The sequence below is a fragment of the Tursiops truncatus genome, chromosome 16 (assembly GCF_011762595.2).
Source record: "Tursiops truncatus isolate mTurTru1 chromosome 16, mTurTru1.mat.Y, whole genome shotgun sequence".
Classification (NCBI taxonomy): domain Eukaryota; kingdom Metazoa; phylum Chordata; class Mammalia; order Artiodactyla; family Delphinidae; genus Tursiops; species Tursiops truncatus.
This window is the reverse complement of record NC_047049.1, coordinates 27,772,823-27,789,156: the sequence shown is the minus strand read 5'-3', so window position 1 is coordinate 27,789,156 and position 16,334 is coordinate 27,772,823. Positions and strand designations below refer to the sequence as shown.

Below are 16,334 nucleotides of genomic sequence, written 5' to 3'. Positions count from 1 at the left end.
TTAATTTAACTTGGGATATGGGTTTCTCACCTAGGTCAGAAATTCTAAAGGAGGGGCTTCCCTGATGGCACGGTGACTGAAAATCCACCTGCCAGTGCAGGGGACACGGGTTCAAGCCCTGGTCCAGGAAGATCCCACATGCCGTGGAGCAACTAAGCCCGTGTGCCACAACTACTGAGCCTGAGCTCTAGAGCCTGCAAGCCACAACTACTGAGCCTGGGCACCACAACTACTGAAGCCTGCGTGCCCTAGAGCCCACACGCCACAACTACTGCAACAAGAGAAGCCACCGCAATGAGAAGCCCACGCACCATGATGAAGAGTAGCCCCGCACTTGCTACAACTAGAGAAAGCCCGCGCGCAGCAACGAAGACCCAACACAGCCAAAAAATAAATTAAAAAATTTAAAAAATAGTAAAAAAAAAAAAAAAAATTCTAAAAGAAACTAAAATGATAATACAATTATAAGTAAAGTCATAGACTATGTTCCTAATTTTTAAATGTATAAGCCAATTTAGGTACCTGATATGACTTGAAAATACTAATAATGAAAGCTCATCTTGTAGAATAAACTGGCAGAAATATCAAAGGCCATTATTATTATTATTTTTGGCCGCACCATGCAGCATGTAGTATCTTACCAATAATTCCCCAACCAGGGATCAAACCTGTGCCCCGTGCAGTGGAAGCACGGAGTCTTAACCACTGTACTGCCAAAGGCCATTATTTTTTAAAAAGCTAATATATCTTATCAAATTTTAAAAGTGAATGAAAAGTTGAATTACCATGACCATACGGTAATATGTTAAAAATAGGAATGGTGAAAAATAGCCTTTAAGTTCTAAAAATGCATTCCAACTATCATAAGAAACTATTTTATAAGAAGAATAAATCAACCAAAAAAAATGGAGATCTTGATCTATCAGTTTAAAAACAAGAAAGTGACATTTTTTCATTCAATAACGTTTATAAAAACTACAGGGCTTCCCTGGTGGCACAGTGGTTGAGAGTCCACCTGCCGATGCAGGGGACACGGGTTCGTGCCCTGGTCCGGGAAGATCCCACAGGCGGCGGAGCGGCTGGGCCCGTGAGCCATGGCCGCTGAGCCTGCACGTCCGGAGCCTGTGCTCCGCAACGGGAGAGGCCACAACAGTGAGAGGCCCACGTACCGCAAAACAAAACAAAACAAAACAAAAAAAAACCAACAAATAAATATAGGTAAGTTTAAAAGATCCTTCTTTCTGCCATGCAGAAAATGATGTGGACAAGTGAAAGTGAGAAAACAGGATAGAAGACTACTGCAGAAGTCCAGGCAAGAAATAGTACTTGGTCTAAGGAGGTGGCAGTGAAGATGTTTTAGATGGATTTGGTAGAATCAGCAGGATACGCGGGACTGATTAGATGTTAAGGGCTAGAGGGTTCTCAAAGACGCCTCCCATACCTCTAGACTGGCCTGAGGGTAAGAAGGAGACATTTACTAACAAGAGGGAAAAAACAGGAGAGAAGTAGATTTGATAGGAAAAGACCAAGGGCTCAATAACTAATGAAAGAATAGGAAATAGAAAAATCAATGGAACACAACAAAGTTCAGAAAGGACTTTACTATATAACGGAATTTAGCAAATAATATGATGGCATTTCAAACAAAGAGGAGAAAGGGGCATAAATTATTCAGTAATTGCTGTTGCTAATAAATTGGGGGAGGGGCAGGTTGGAGCCCAACCTCACAAATGAAATCGAAATGGATTCCAGATGAATTAAAATTTTAAATCTAAAAATAAAACTGTAAAAGTAAAGAAAATGTTGTAATTTCTGATTTTATTTAAATTTCTATATTTTAAAGTTGGTGAAAGGCTCTTAAAAGCATAGTAGCACAGCAAAATCCCATAAAGAAAAAAATACTAAAATTACTGCTAAAAATACTAAAATTAAACTTCAGAATTGTCAAGGGGAAAAGAAATGTTAAATGACAAAGAAAAAAACTAGGAGAAAATGTTTACTATGCATTTAAAGAAGAGTTGCAATAATTAACATATCAAAAACAGTTTATTTAAGTTAATGAGAAAAACACATAAAAACAACCAAAAAATGAGCAAACACAATTCACAAATCAAATACAGAGGGCCAATAAACATCCTAGGGCATTCAACCTCAATAATTAATACACAATGGCAGATTCATTTTTTCCAAAAGGATTTAGAGAGCAGGTATGCATCTGTTAATTATTTGAGTACAATCACACAATCAAATGTATAGAAAACAACAGCTCATCAACACTGCTGATGAGAGTATAAGCTACTAAAATTTTTCTGAAAGGCAATTTGGCAATATATATAAAAAAGCTCCCAAACAAGGCATCAATCCTACGTTTAAGAACTTATCTTAAGGGAAGAATTTTAAAAGATGTATGTATAAGCTTGGTCATAACATGCACATAACAGTAAAAACTGGAAGCCAACAGGGATTAAATAAAAACATTAAAAGTGATGATGCAGCAAATCTTACTTTTAACTTGAAAAGCTGCTTACATATATTGCTGGTGAAAAAAGCTATGGTATGATTCCATTTTAGTTCAACATTATTTATAACTATAAACATATGTTCCTCTGTATTAAGAAGAGTCTGGAAAGATACAACGAACTATGTTATCTCTGCACAGTAAGATTACTGTTGAATTTCACTTTGTTATTCATCTTTTTCCTAATATCTGATTATTTTTACAACACATATAACATGCGTGTGTATAAAAATATCGATAATATACAAGGTACTACTACAAATCAGTAAGAAAAAGAAAAACATTTCAATAGAAAAATGGGCAAAGAATATGAATAGGCAATTGACAGATGAGTACCAATGGACCAAAAAATAAACAAAAAGATGCTCAACCTCATTAACAACTAAGGAAATGCAAATCAAGGAGACAGATAACTTCACATCTATCCATACAGCAAAAATCAGCATGTCTGATTGCTTCACATGCTGATGAGGTCATGGAGAAACAAGTATTCACATATACTGCTGGTAAGAATGTAGATTTAGGGACTTCCCTGGTGGCGCAGTGGATAAGACTCCACGCTCCCAATGCAGGGGGCCTGGGTTTGTACCTGGTCAGGGAACTAGATCCCACATGCATGCGGCAGCCAAGAGTTCGCATGCCGCAACTAAGGAGCCCACGTGCTGCAACTAAGAACTGGTGCAACCAAATAAATAAATAAATATTAAAAAAAAGAATGTAGATTTATACAGCCACTTTGAAAGATAAAGTGTACATACAAGGAGATGTGTCAGGCATATTCACTACACTATTGTTTATTAATAGCAAAAAATTGGAAACAGTAGGGAAATGGTTATGTAATATAAGGCAAGGAACTCTAGGGGGCTGTTTAGAAGAATGAGCTAGATCTCCAAGTAACGACCTGAGCAGAATCTAGGAATCTGTGGCATTCACATTATCTTCAAAATTGAAAAGCTGCTCCAGGCAACCAAGAGAGTTTTACAAAGTTAGCTCTGGGACATTTCAAAAGAACCCTTAACTTTGGCAGTTCCCCCTCAGGCACCTGGCAGAGATAATAGCAAGATGGAGGACAGGGGAAAACCTTCAGAAGTTTTCCAGACTCCTTTATGAGATCGCATACGATCACCCACAGTGAATGCACACTTCTCAGAAGCAGTGCAATCTAGAAACTAAGAAAGGACATTAGAGAAGCCACATTACCACTTCTCAGGTAATCCAGATCCAAAGCCACTGCGTTCTAATGTTACTGACCATGACTAGAGTAGAAAAGGCATCTTACAGTCACACCCAATATCAACACCTACCCCACACACTTATGTAAAACAAACAAAAGCCTCACAGACTGATACTTTAACTTACTACATGCCACGTGCTCGGGTTTCTTTTCCTATTCAATTCCATCTTATTTAAAATGCTGGTCATGACCCACTAAAATTGATTTTAGAACCTACTAGTGGATTTCAACCCAATCTGAAAAAATACCCAAAAAAAGCAGTTATTCTCACCATTCTATTTCCCAATGCCACTGCCACCACCACACCACCACTAAATTCTTCTGCTACCTTGCTTTTACTCAGGTCTTTCCACCCACCTGAAATATCTTCCTTACTCTTTTCCACCTTATAAATCGTATTAATTCTTCCAGACCTACCTATCAATAAAATCTCAACTCAATCAGTCATTTCCAGGCAGATTCTCTTGAAATGTTCGTTAAACTCTGAGAGCAGTAATCATCCCATCAATTCATCTGTCAATTAATACTTTGTCTAGAATTATTACCCAAATTTTATACGTGAAATTCTTTTTCATAATCTTACTGAGGGCAAGGATTAGTCTTAAACTGATTTATAACCATTACTGTATCTTTTTTTTTTTTTTTTGTGGTACGTGGGCCTCTCACTGTTGTGGCCTCTCCCAGCAGCCATGACTCACGGGCCCAGCCACTCCGCAGCATGTGGGATCCTCCCGGACCGAGGAACGGACCCGCGTCCCCTGCATCGGCAGGCGTACTCTCAACCACTGCACCACCAGGGAAGCCAAACCATTACTGTATCTTAATAATGTCACACGCATACATAGCTGTATACGGATTTTATTTCCTTGCAAGAGCCTCAGCTTATCTGTTCCCTCTAAGAGTTCAGAAAAAAATGCCACCCATAACTGAGAAAGATATTCTGTAAATCACCCTAGCACTACAATTAAATAACTGCTGAATAAACAGTCTGATGAAAGGACAATTAAATACAAAGCTCTCAAAATTCGCAAAGAATTTCCCTAGGAGAAGGGCTTACCTGTATGGTGAGGCCTGGGGCCATGACATTTAAATCTTTCTGCAGAGCTTGCTTGAGGTTTTCGTCTATTTGATCTGTTTTTGAAGCCAAGAACAACAGCTCTCATTACACTCAAAAAAATTTCCTTACATTGTATTAACATTTAAAAAAAACAATCATAATTAGACCTAAAGTTTCCATGGTACTATTCTTTTATAGAGCTTAAACCATTTCACACACATATGAAAACAAATATGTATATATATATATATATATATAGAGAGAGAGAGAGAGAGAGAGAGAGAGAGAGAGAGACAGAGACAGAGACAGAGACAGAGAGACAGAGAGAGAGACAGAGAGAGACAGAGAGTTTTCCTTTTGTGTGAGGAAAAATTGTGAGGAATTACCGAACAAAGAAATTAAGGAAAGATGACAACCAGCTACTTGAAGTTTATCAAATAAATGGAGAATCTAGGTTTCTAATATCTTAATTCATTGTCGTTACTTAATATGTGTCCTGATTCTCTAAAAAAACAAATTTTCATCTTCAGTCAATCTTTATCCAAATTCCCAAATAACTAAATTTCATTTCCAGGGACCTCTGCCAATTATTTTGGATTTAAAAACAGAGAGGGTGGGGGAAAGGCTCATAGGAAGGTCCTTGAAGCACACAAGAATGGACAATAAAGATGTCACTTCACTTGGCTTTGTAACTCATGAATTTTCTATCCACCTCAACAGTACCTTCCGCATTATTAAATAACCAGTGATGTGACAATTAAGGACAGACCAGTTTTCTCAAGCACCACGTCAATAGTTCTCAATCATCAATGAGGAATCAATTGATAGATTTCTAAATTGATTAACCATCCCTATGCCTGCCTCTAAGAAATTCAGTAATTCCAGGAGGGAGAAGTGAGCAGCCAATAGCAGCACCCCAATCCCTGGTCAGAGCTTTCCCTACCACAAATGAAAAGCAACTTGTACAGAAGACAGTCAACATAGCAAGCCTGAAACTACTATCCTTAGAAAGGCCTGTTTGCAATTTGGCCTCTGGCTGTCACCTGGGGTCATGGATTTGGAGAGCATTCCCTCTATCCCCAGAACTGATAACAATGACTCACTGTGCCTAAATTGTTTATTCAAACAATGTGTTTTATGCTGAACATCTACTTTCCTTCTGGGAATCTGGAATATTGGTATATGCTAGGCAGAAGGTACCTACATGACCAGCCCACAGTAAAAATCCTGCGTAGAGTCTCTAATGAGCTTCTCCAGCAGGCAACATCTCACGTGTATTGTTACAATTCAATGCTGGAGTAATTTAAGTGTATCCTGCATGACTCCACTGGGAGAAGACTCTTGAAAGCTTGTGCCTGATTTCCTTCAGACTTCACCCAAGTGCCTTTTCCTTCCGCTTTGTACCCTTTTGCTGTAGTACATCTTAGCTGTATGATTATACTGAGTCCTGTCAGTCTTCCTAGCAAATCATCAAACGTGGGAGTGGGTCTTGGGAAACTCCAAGACACAGGTTCTTAATTTCTCCAAATTATCTATTAAACTAGCAACAAAGCTAATTTTCAGTAAATTATCATAGTAAAAACAGAATATAGTCTGGGACTTCCCTGGTGGCACAGTGGTTAAGAATCCACCTGCTAATGCAGGGGACATGGATTCGAGCCCTGGTCCGGGAAGATCCCACATGCCGCGGAGCAACTAAGTCTGTGTGCCACAACTACTTAGCTCACATGCCACAACTACCGAAGCCCACGTGCTCCAGGGCCCACGGGCCACAACTACTGAACCTGGGTGCTGCAACTACTGAAGCCCGCATGCCTAGAGCCTGTGCTCCATAACAAGAGAAGCCACCGCAATGAGAAGTCCGCGCACCGCAATGAAGAGTAGCCCCTGCTCACTGCAACTAGAGAAAGTCCATGTGCAGCAACGAAGACCCAGCGCAACCAAAACTAAAATTAATTAATTAATTTAAAAAAAAGAACTTAGTTTGTAACAAATGATCTTTTTCCAATCTCTACCAAGTTACATACTTTGTATTTCAGAAAATGGTTATCATTCTTAAAATATCTTGTTTGCGTAACTATTTGCTTAATTTAAGCAATTTTAAGCAAATTTAAGCAATTTTAAACTTAAGATAAAGAATATTTTAAAGACAATTGCTCTATTATAAATTCAGAAGAAATGCTCAAATAGCATAATGCTTACTAATACTATTATAGCATTCACAGACAAGTTGAACAAGATTTCTAATTGGTTATTTATATATTTAAAACAAATGAGACACTTACCAAACAATTCAATGTAAACTTCTTGAAGCGTGTGGGCACTGCAAAACTGGTTCAGTTCATGGTGGATTTTATTGAAGATTAAGGTCTTGTCATAATCTGCAGTGTAGTTCCTCACTATATCAAACACTGAAAGAGAGGTACTATCCATGTTCACCCATGTATCCTCTAATTCAGCCAAGGTAAAAGTTACAGTGATAAAATATACATGAGGAAAGGTGCCAATGAAATAGTGAAAACATGAAACACAACTCCAAGCCTTGATGTGTTCCTTGTGCCTTATTCTCCAGATATTACTGCATTTGCAATTCTAATGGGCAAACTTCATATTCCATACTAAGGAGAGTATATATTATCTTGGAGGTAATAAGGAACCGTCAAAAATTGAGCAAGGGCATGACACAATCAGATCTGTACTTTGGCAGCAGAATGCAAATGAATTGTGAGGCATATAAATCAGAGGCAGGGGAACTGTAAAGCAATTACTGCAAGGTAAAAGTTTAGCTAAGAGGTAAAGAGGGCCTGAACTAATTGAGGAACAGTGGGAATGAAAGAAGGAGACAGCTCCAAAAGACCATTTTCAAAAAGGCAGTTTTTAAAGGCTGTTAAAAAAAAAAAATGACTGGCTAGAAAGGAAAGAAGCTAACATTTCTGGGCCAGACTTTATATCAGGCAATTTATATACATTATCACTTAATTCTCACAAAAAAAATCTCCTTATTTTGCATAATATGAAATTGAGAAACAGAATTTCAGAAATGTGCCTAAGGGTACATACTAGAACGTGCCAGAACCTGTACCCTATATTAAAACATGCTTTCTCCCTTCAAATCCAAGACTTGCTCTACTCGCCTTCCCACGGAGGATACTAGATGTAACCGGATTCCAGATCACAACAGATGAACAGGCCATCAATAAATACTCGCTGACTAACTCATCCTCTTGATCATTTCCAAATGAGTTGGTGATACAATAGTTTCCTCTTTATCTCTGGCCAGAAAACAAGCACTATCTCCCCTTCTTCTATTTTTTCAATCATAGTCCATTCCACTGATTTGTGACCAGGGAAAGTAGATGATAAAAGACAGGAAAATACTTAATTCCTGAAAAATATAATCCAAATCCACTTGATAGTAATACAGGTTGCTCTCTCTTCTGAAATTCTTTTGCTATTTGTGCCTGTACCAGTGACATGAAACTTAGCACGACCTTACATTCCTATATATATACATATGTACGTGTATATATATACACATATATATAAATATATATATATGTATATACATATGTGTATATACATATATATATATTTTTTTGGTGAGTATCATGTCTTCTCGAGTAAAATAAAAAGCCCTTAACGCAAAGGCTCTAACTTCACCTTTTAAAATTGTTTTTGCCAACACAGTATCCTGACATAGTAAGCATGCAAATTTTAGTAGTAAGGATAAAAATAAAATGGCAGATCTTTTTAAAAACTTTATTATATTATAGTTGATTTACAATGTTGTGTTAATTTCTACTGTATAGCAAAGTGATTTAGTTATACATATGTACACATTCTTTTTCATGTTCTTTTCCATTATGGTTTATCACAGGATATTGAATGGAGTTCCCTGTGCTATACAGTAGGACCTTGCTGTTTATCCATTCTCTATAATAGTTTGCATCTGTTAATCCCAAACTCCCAATCCACCCCTCCCCAACAGCAACCATAAGTCTGTCCTGTTTCTGTTTCATAGATAAGTTCATTTGTGTCATGTTTTAGATTCCACATATAAGTGGTATCATATGGTATTTGTCTTTCTAACTTACTTTACTTAGTATGACAATCTCTAGGTCCATCCATGTGGCTTCAAAATGACATTATTTCATTCTTTTTTTATGGCTGAGTAGTATTCCACTGCATGTATATACCACATCTTCTTTATCCATTCATCTGTCAATGGACACTTAGGTTGTTTCCACCTCTTGGGTATTGTGAACAGTGCTGCAATGAACAATGGGGTGCATGTATCTTTTCAAATTATAGTTTTGTCTGGGTACATGCCCAGGAGTAGGAACCTCCATACTGTTTTCCACAGTGGCTGCACCAATTTACGTTCCCACCAACAGTGTAGGAGGGTTCCCTTTTCTCCACACTCTCTCCAGCATTTGTTATTTGTAGACTTTTAAATGATGGCCATTCTGACTGGTGTGAGGTGATATCTCATTGTAGTGCTGATTTGCATTTCTCTAATAATTAGTGATGTTCAGCAGCTTTTCATGTGCCTGTTGGCCATCTGTATGTCTTCTTTGGAGAAATGTCCATTTAGGTCTTCTGAAAATGGCAGATCTTTTGATTGAAAGCAGGGTCTCGAAGAAACCCAAGTACACCCATGTTCATAGTAGTATTATTCACAATAGCTAAAACATGGAAGTAATCCAAATGTCCATCAATGGATGAATGGATAAACAAAATGTGGTATATACATACAATGGAATATTATTCAGCCTTAAAAAGGAAGGAAATTCTGACACATGCTACTACAGCATGGATGAACCCTGAGGACATTATGCTTAGTCAAAGAAGCCAGTCACAAAAAGACAAATACTATATGATTCCATTTATGAGGTTCCTGGAGTAGTCAAATTCATAGAGAAAGAAAGTACAGACAGAAATGTCAGAAAGACAGAAATGGTGGTTGCCAGGGCTGGGAGAGCGGGTGCATGAGGAGTTCTTGTTTAATGGGTAGGGAGCTTCAGTTTTGCAAGATGAAAAGAGTTATGGAGATGGATGCTGGTGATGGTGGCATAACAATGTGAATGTATGTAATGTCCACTGAATATTTAAAAGTGGTTAAGAAGGTAAATTTTATGTTACATGTATTTTATCACAGTAAAAAAAATTACAAAAAGAAATCAAACATTAAAATGGTTGATCTTACTTCAGAACTCCTAATTAAGTTTTTGATCTGAACAGTACTCCATCTCTGTGAGTTTTCATCTTTTACCAAGAAAGTGTTCTCCCCACACTGAGGACTTTCAGATTGCTTTGCAAGTTGTAGCAAATCTCAACTAGGAAAGATTTTTCTATGGTCACAAATCCATGTAGCCAAGGAACTGATCAGTTATAGACTTTTAACATGTAAGGATATTATTTCTCATCCTGACTGGATAAAATGCTACTTTCTAGAAATTCTAGAAATAATCAATGACTGTCTTTTTCTTACATACACTCAGCTCAGCATAACGCATACACTTGCAGAAAGTCAACTCTGTTGACCTATTTCTGTCGCCATTCCCTAGGAATGGAAAATATTCCAGCGATTATTTTTTTAAATATATATCAGAAATGAATGAGGTCATAAAACTTTCCTTAGGGAATCTATTCCTATTCCTTAGAGAATCTCACAGTTACAGACACTCTGATTATAACTATAACAGAATAGATGGGTACCATACCTGCACAAGGGGCCAACATATTAACCACTTCTATTCGGTCAATATAGATCATGACCCCACCACTAAAAACAGAGAAATGGAAAAATGTGAGCCAAATACAAACCTATTATGTTCCTAGATTAATTCTACATCATCAAACAAATCCCACATGATAGAAATTTAGAAGGAAAATCTAAAGACATATACTACTGATTGATTAAACTGACCTCACTGATCACTACTCAAATGACCTTGCACACACTCACCTGGCTCTCTCATAACCAAAAGCTCACCTCTGTAACTGCTGTGATCAAAATCAGCTCACAGGAAGACTAGACCTATAACCTAGAGCTGCTTAGCACTTTGCCCTTATTAAATGAAGTCAACAGCTAAGGCAGTGCACTTCTCAAACTTCTCTATCAAAGAATCAGGTAAAGTGGTTCCCCAGAGGTATGGAGGCCAGCCACAGGCTGAAATTCTTTTGATTCCCTTCTTTATCTTAATCTACTTTTCATCTGTATTTATTCTAATATGAAAAGAAGAATCTTCCCCCAAACCTTGAAGTAAAACTGACACTCCAGAAAGATAGGTCTTGTTAATTAATGGCTTCCTATACTTCCTGGCCTACTGGCACAGACCCTGAGGAACATGTGAACCTCAATTTAAGATACATGAAGTTAAGAAATTTTGAAACTATACAACTAAGCCTTGCTACCAACTTACAACAACATTTTTTTTCTGATAAAAAAGCATAATACCTGCTCACTGAAAAAAATCTGACAAATACATGAAAGCATGAAGATAAAAATAAAATTTACCCAACATCTCATCAGCTGCCAATTTTGAGTCATCTCTAAAGAGAATCTATAAAAAAGTTACAGATGGACCTAGGGAGAACTTGTATCAAATATGTTAACTTAAAACAGAGAGAATTTGCTCCCTCTTTAAGAACATTTCTGTGATATTTTGGTCATTTAAAATACAGAATTTAAAACATACACTGAACTTTATACTCTTCTTCTGATACAATTCAATGTACTGATTATACTCTAAAAATAATTTGGGCCTTGCTTGCCTTTCTTGCCCCAAAACTTTATACAGCAGTGATTTTTCAAAGTAAGGTCCTCAGATCAGCTCAGGATCACCTGGGACTTCTACTAGAAATGCAAATTCTCGGGTCTCATTCCAGACCTACTGAATCAGAAACTCTAAATTAGATGGCATTTAATACTACAGATGACAAGGTAAGCTGATTTCATTTTAAACTATCTACTGTTAGTTAAAATGGCTCCTAAGATGGAAAGGTTCTATTTGGAGACAGGGCTTTTCTCAAATAATGCTCAGAAGAGAAATCCCCCTGGGTTACTACGATGCCTATTTGAAAGATGTTTAAGTGATCACAGCTTATGAACAGAAAATACATCTGAACCAAAGGGAGGTTGGTAAGCAAGGGGAACGCTTACCTTGTTCCACAAGGCACATTTTTAACTTCATCAGTTTGCAGTGTTGTCTAGGGAGGAAAAAATATCTCATCAATACTCAGCACACATATCATCAAAGAACCACTGGTCCCAAAGTAAAATCTCTAGAGAACTGCTGAAAGGTATGTACAGGAGAGCTCCATTACAACTTTAGTCCCCAAAAATTAGCTATCAGAGCAATCTCTTTTTGTATCCTGGCAGACATGAAAGAGACAGAATATTTTACAGTTAATGTCTGAGTCAAGATGCACCAGGAAAGCTTCAATACTCAATCTGAAAGTTTCAATGTTTAATCTCTCAGTCAGTCCCTTATTTGCATGGAGCTGGCCTGGGACTGCAAACTACATGGATTACCCACAAGGATACTACTCCTAGGATTTGTACTCTGAACTCTGATTCCACTGCTAATATTAATGGTTACAATGAAGGCAAAAGATAACTATTATATGCATACAAGCAGTCTTCAACTCAGAGGGGCCCTTGAGCTCAACACCAACCTTTTCCTCTAAAGCTATAGTCAATATTTTAGTTCAGGTCCTAGAGATTTCTCAGACAGTCTCTCAATTTCCTTTTTAAAAGAAATGCCACCATCAGCACTGCTTCCTCCTTGTGAACCAACCATCTGGTACTTAATTACTCTGCCCCTGTCACAACTTGGTTCGGATCCAGAATGACTCCCTATTGCACTTGAAGGCTTCCAGCAGGAGAGCACATAATGAGTGTATTCTGGACACACTGCACCATATTAAGCCCACAGCAACACAGGATTTTATGGAATACAATGGAAAAAAGAAGCATGGTCCTTGTTTCCAAAGAGCTCACAATCCAACACAGGAGATAAAATCCTTACAAAGCAATCCATAACAGGTACAAATAACAGAGTATAAACTGAATTGTTAGGTATTAAGTGATAGAGTAAAATAATCATTTGAAAAGCTCTCTGAGGTGAAATATTTATAAGCCCAGTCTAGAGAAGGAGAAATAAGAACAGATAAGGCAGAGAAGCATCTTAAATTCAATACGTATCTATTCAAATACACAACGTTGAGGACAAACTATGTGTATAGGTGTCAGGAAGCAGTTGGCTTGCCTGGAGCAGAAGGGACAATATAGATGAGAGGTGAAACTCTGAGAAGAGAACATGATGATGTTAGGCAGAGGGCCCTGAATGTTTGCTGGGGGGCTTGTGCTCTCCCTAGTCCACCTTATACACAGCCACAAACAAACCTTTCAAAAATAGGACTTTTCCTTCATTCCTTTGCTTATGTGTGTTGTGGTTCTCACTATCTATCATATCTGGAGGCAAGAAAACCAGCTGGGAAGCTAAAGTAGTAATTTATTTAGGTTAATGTAGAAAAGGCCATGGAAATTTAAAGCTTTCAACCCAGGAGATACAATAGAGAAGGGATCTGATAACTAGTTTCATATAAAATTCCAGGAGGAAAAAGAATAGAAGGTTAAGTCTGGGGTTAAAAGGGTGATAGTAAACATTAGTGACAGGATGTAGGTAGAGTGAGGGAAGTTGATAGAGGTGAGCTCAATTTATTTTATTTCCTTCAAAACATTCACCATATTCAACTTCCAAATCAACTTTAAATATACATTCCTATTTAAACCTAAAGGATATTCTCTAGTCAATTTTCAAACCAAGTAGAACTAGGAAAGAGTTCAAATGTTAAATCTTCAATTTAACATCCTATCTTCATGTACTTTTATACTTCTTTTATATTACCTCAAAAATTTCCCCAGTATGAAAGTTTATTTTAAAAGTCTTTGGTTTTGTTATATAAATATATATTTTAAAGGCTGAAGGTTTTTATATTTTTCTAAAGTTTTTTTTCTTACATCATATATGGGATCTCACATTTCCCCAAGATGCTTCTTAAATATTCCTTTCAAATGCCAAGTCTGTTAAGCCATTTGTTTATATAAGCTATGTCTTCTAATGTGCTCCAAAACTTCCTAAAAATAAGTTTCTTTATCTCATTCTTATGAAAACAACTTCTTAAAAGGGTTTTATTAATATAATTCTTTCCTAGAACGTTACAGTTTCACATATAAAGACAGACCATTTCTATTTAGTCACACTGACTCCAGCAGTAAATCTTTTTACTAATTTCATTTTCATTTCTTCTTTTTTAATAAGATTATTTATTTATTTATTTATTTATTTATGGCTGGGTTGGGTCTTCGTTGCTGTGCACGGGCTTTTCTCTAGTTGTGGCAAGCGGGGGCTACTCTTCATTGCAGTGCGCAGGTTTCTCATTGCAGTGGCTTCTCTTGTTGCAGAGTATGGGCTCTAGGTGCGCGGGCTTCAGTAGTTGTGGCACGCGTGCTCAGTAGTTGTGGCTCGTGGGCTCTAGAGCGCAGGCTCAGTAGTTGCAGTGCATGGGCTTAGCTGCTCCGCGGCATGTGGGATCTTCCCGGACCGGGCTCGAACCCGTGTCCCCTGCATTGGCAGGCGGATTCTCAACCACTGCGCCACCAGGGAAGTCCCTCATTTTCATTTTTTATGACAGTTTATCACTCTATGTGTTTGTGTGTGCATATGTATGAATACACACACACACACATAAATATATAAACACACACACTGTGTATTTGTTATATATGTAATTAAACTCTAAAATCTATTTGTTTATTGTCTGTATCTCTTTTATATATCTCTGCATCAGTATGACTCAACATACTAAGCTCCAAGAAGGCAGAGACAAATCTGCCTGGCTTTGAACAAGGTCTAAAAAAGCCCCTGATCTCTAAGGGTCTGATGATGCCATTGATAACATCAATATAGACTATTTAAGCTGTTGATGGGTTCATGCAAATAAAACCCCTTGTTTCACAGAGGAGTAACTGAAGTCTAGAATGGTTAAGTGATTTCTGCAAAGTCATGTAAACAATTAGTGGCAGAGCCAGAGCCAGAACCTAGTTTACAGGTTTCTGGCCCCATGTTCACTACACCATACCGCTTCCAGAGAAATCAGCTCAACTTAACAACTTTCACCACAAGTAGAAAGGTCAGAAATATAAACGTGTTATGACCCCTGCCTTCAAGAAGCTTGGAGACTTTCTGGAAAAAAAAAATTCACACAAAAACTTAAGAGAACAATACAAGACAACATTATTAAAGGAAATAAGATCACGGGCCAAAATTTACAATACAGACTTTAAGGGCTATGGAAGAGGAGGAGAAGGATTTGTGATGAGCCTTAAAAAGGCTGGCAAGATTTAGACAGGAAATAAGGCATAAAGAGAGAGATGGTGAGAGAAGAGGTAATAGCATCAGCCTAGGCAAGAGTGAATAAAATAAATATGGGAAAACAATATGGAAATCAGTCTGACTAGGGGAAGAACACTATACTTCACTTTAACAGACACAATTCTTGCCCCAAGCCATCTAAAAGGGAATTGGAGGGAAATCTGGAGGATTTAAGTATTCATAATGAAAATCTCACTTAGCAGGAAGCCTAGACTTTAAATTACAAGATTAAATACATTGAATTTTCCCGAGCCCTGAAAAATTAGCAGCGGAGAGTAGACAAACTTCTGAATCCAAAGATTTATAATCACACAGTGCCTGCAAAAGTAGTAACAATCTGGGCTTCCCTGGTGGCGCAGTGGTTGAGAGTCCGCCTGCCGATGCAGGGGACACGGGTTCGTGCCCCGGTCCGGGAGGATCCCACATGCCGCGGAGCGGCTGGGCCCGTGGGCTATGGCCGCTGAGCCTGCGCGTCTGGAGCCTGTGCTCCACAACGGGAGAGGCCCCAACAGTGAGAGGCCCGCGTACCACACACACACACAAAAAAAGCAGTAACAATCTAATCCTGTTTTGTCATGTTGTTACCTCAAAAGATATTTACTAAGTGTCTGTTCTCAAGAACCAGCCGCTTATTTAAGATATTCTGGGATGCTGTCAAAATAGAACACTCACTAATGTTCCACATATAATTATGCTTAATGTTCCAGGCAAAAATGTGAAGCAGAGAAGCTGTGTATAAAAATTCAGATCCTCCATGTTAACAGTAGCCCAGGAGCTTGCCTCTATGGAAACCAAACACCATTCTAAACCAAGTTATCACTGGTTTATATCTCTAGTTGTGTTTCAAAGTCCTGCTTTTATTTTGACAGCAGCAACACAAAACCTGCTGCATACCACTATATAGATGGGAGAAGTGAGTCCTTCCAAGCCGCCTAGCTCATACTTCTAATATACCTCAAGAGAGTGAGGTGGTTCAAAACCATAACTTATGCTGTGACAACTGTACTCTGAACTTTTAACTCCTACAATTAAGTAAATACTACCATTAGCTTAAGAAATGAGGAATTCTATCTCCACCCATGA

The 16,334-nt window shown here is 37.9% G+C and overlaps 1 protein-coding gene across 4 annotated transcripts in view; it reads right to left on the bottom strand.

Annotated features, from left to right (window-relative positions):
• The window catches only part of ERLIN1 (ER lipid raft associated 1), a 37,149-nt gene that overhangs the window by 18,315 nt on the left and 2,500 nt on the right, over positions 1–16,334 (bottom strand). For 3 of the 4 annotated variants that reach the window (XM_073793701.1, XM_033842095.2, XM_019939813.3), the window contains exons 3-6: positions 11,975–12,021; positions 10,533–10,594; positions 7,095–7,259; positions 4,810–4,883 (exon numbers count right to left, since the gene is read on the bottom strand). In XM_073793701.1, coding sequence (XP_073649802.1) covers positions 4,810–4,883; positions 7,095–7,259; positions 10,533–10,594; positions 11,975–12,021 — 348 coding nt within the window. The remainder of the gene's footprint in view (positions 1–4,809; positions 4,884–7,094; positions 7,260–10,532; positions 10,595–11,974; positions 12,022–16,334) is intronic. The other variant, XM_019939815.3, reaches the window with a different exon arrangement.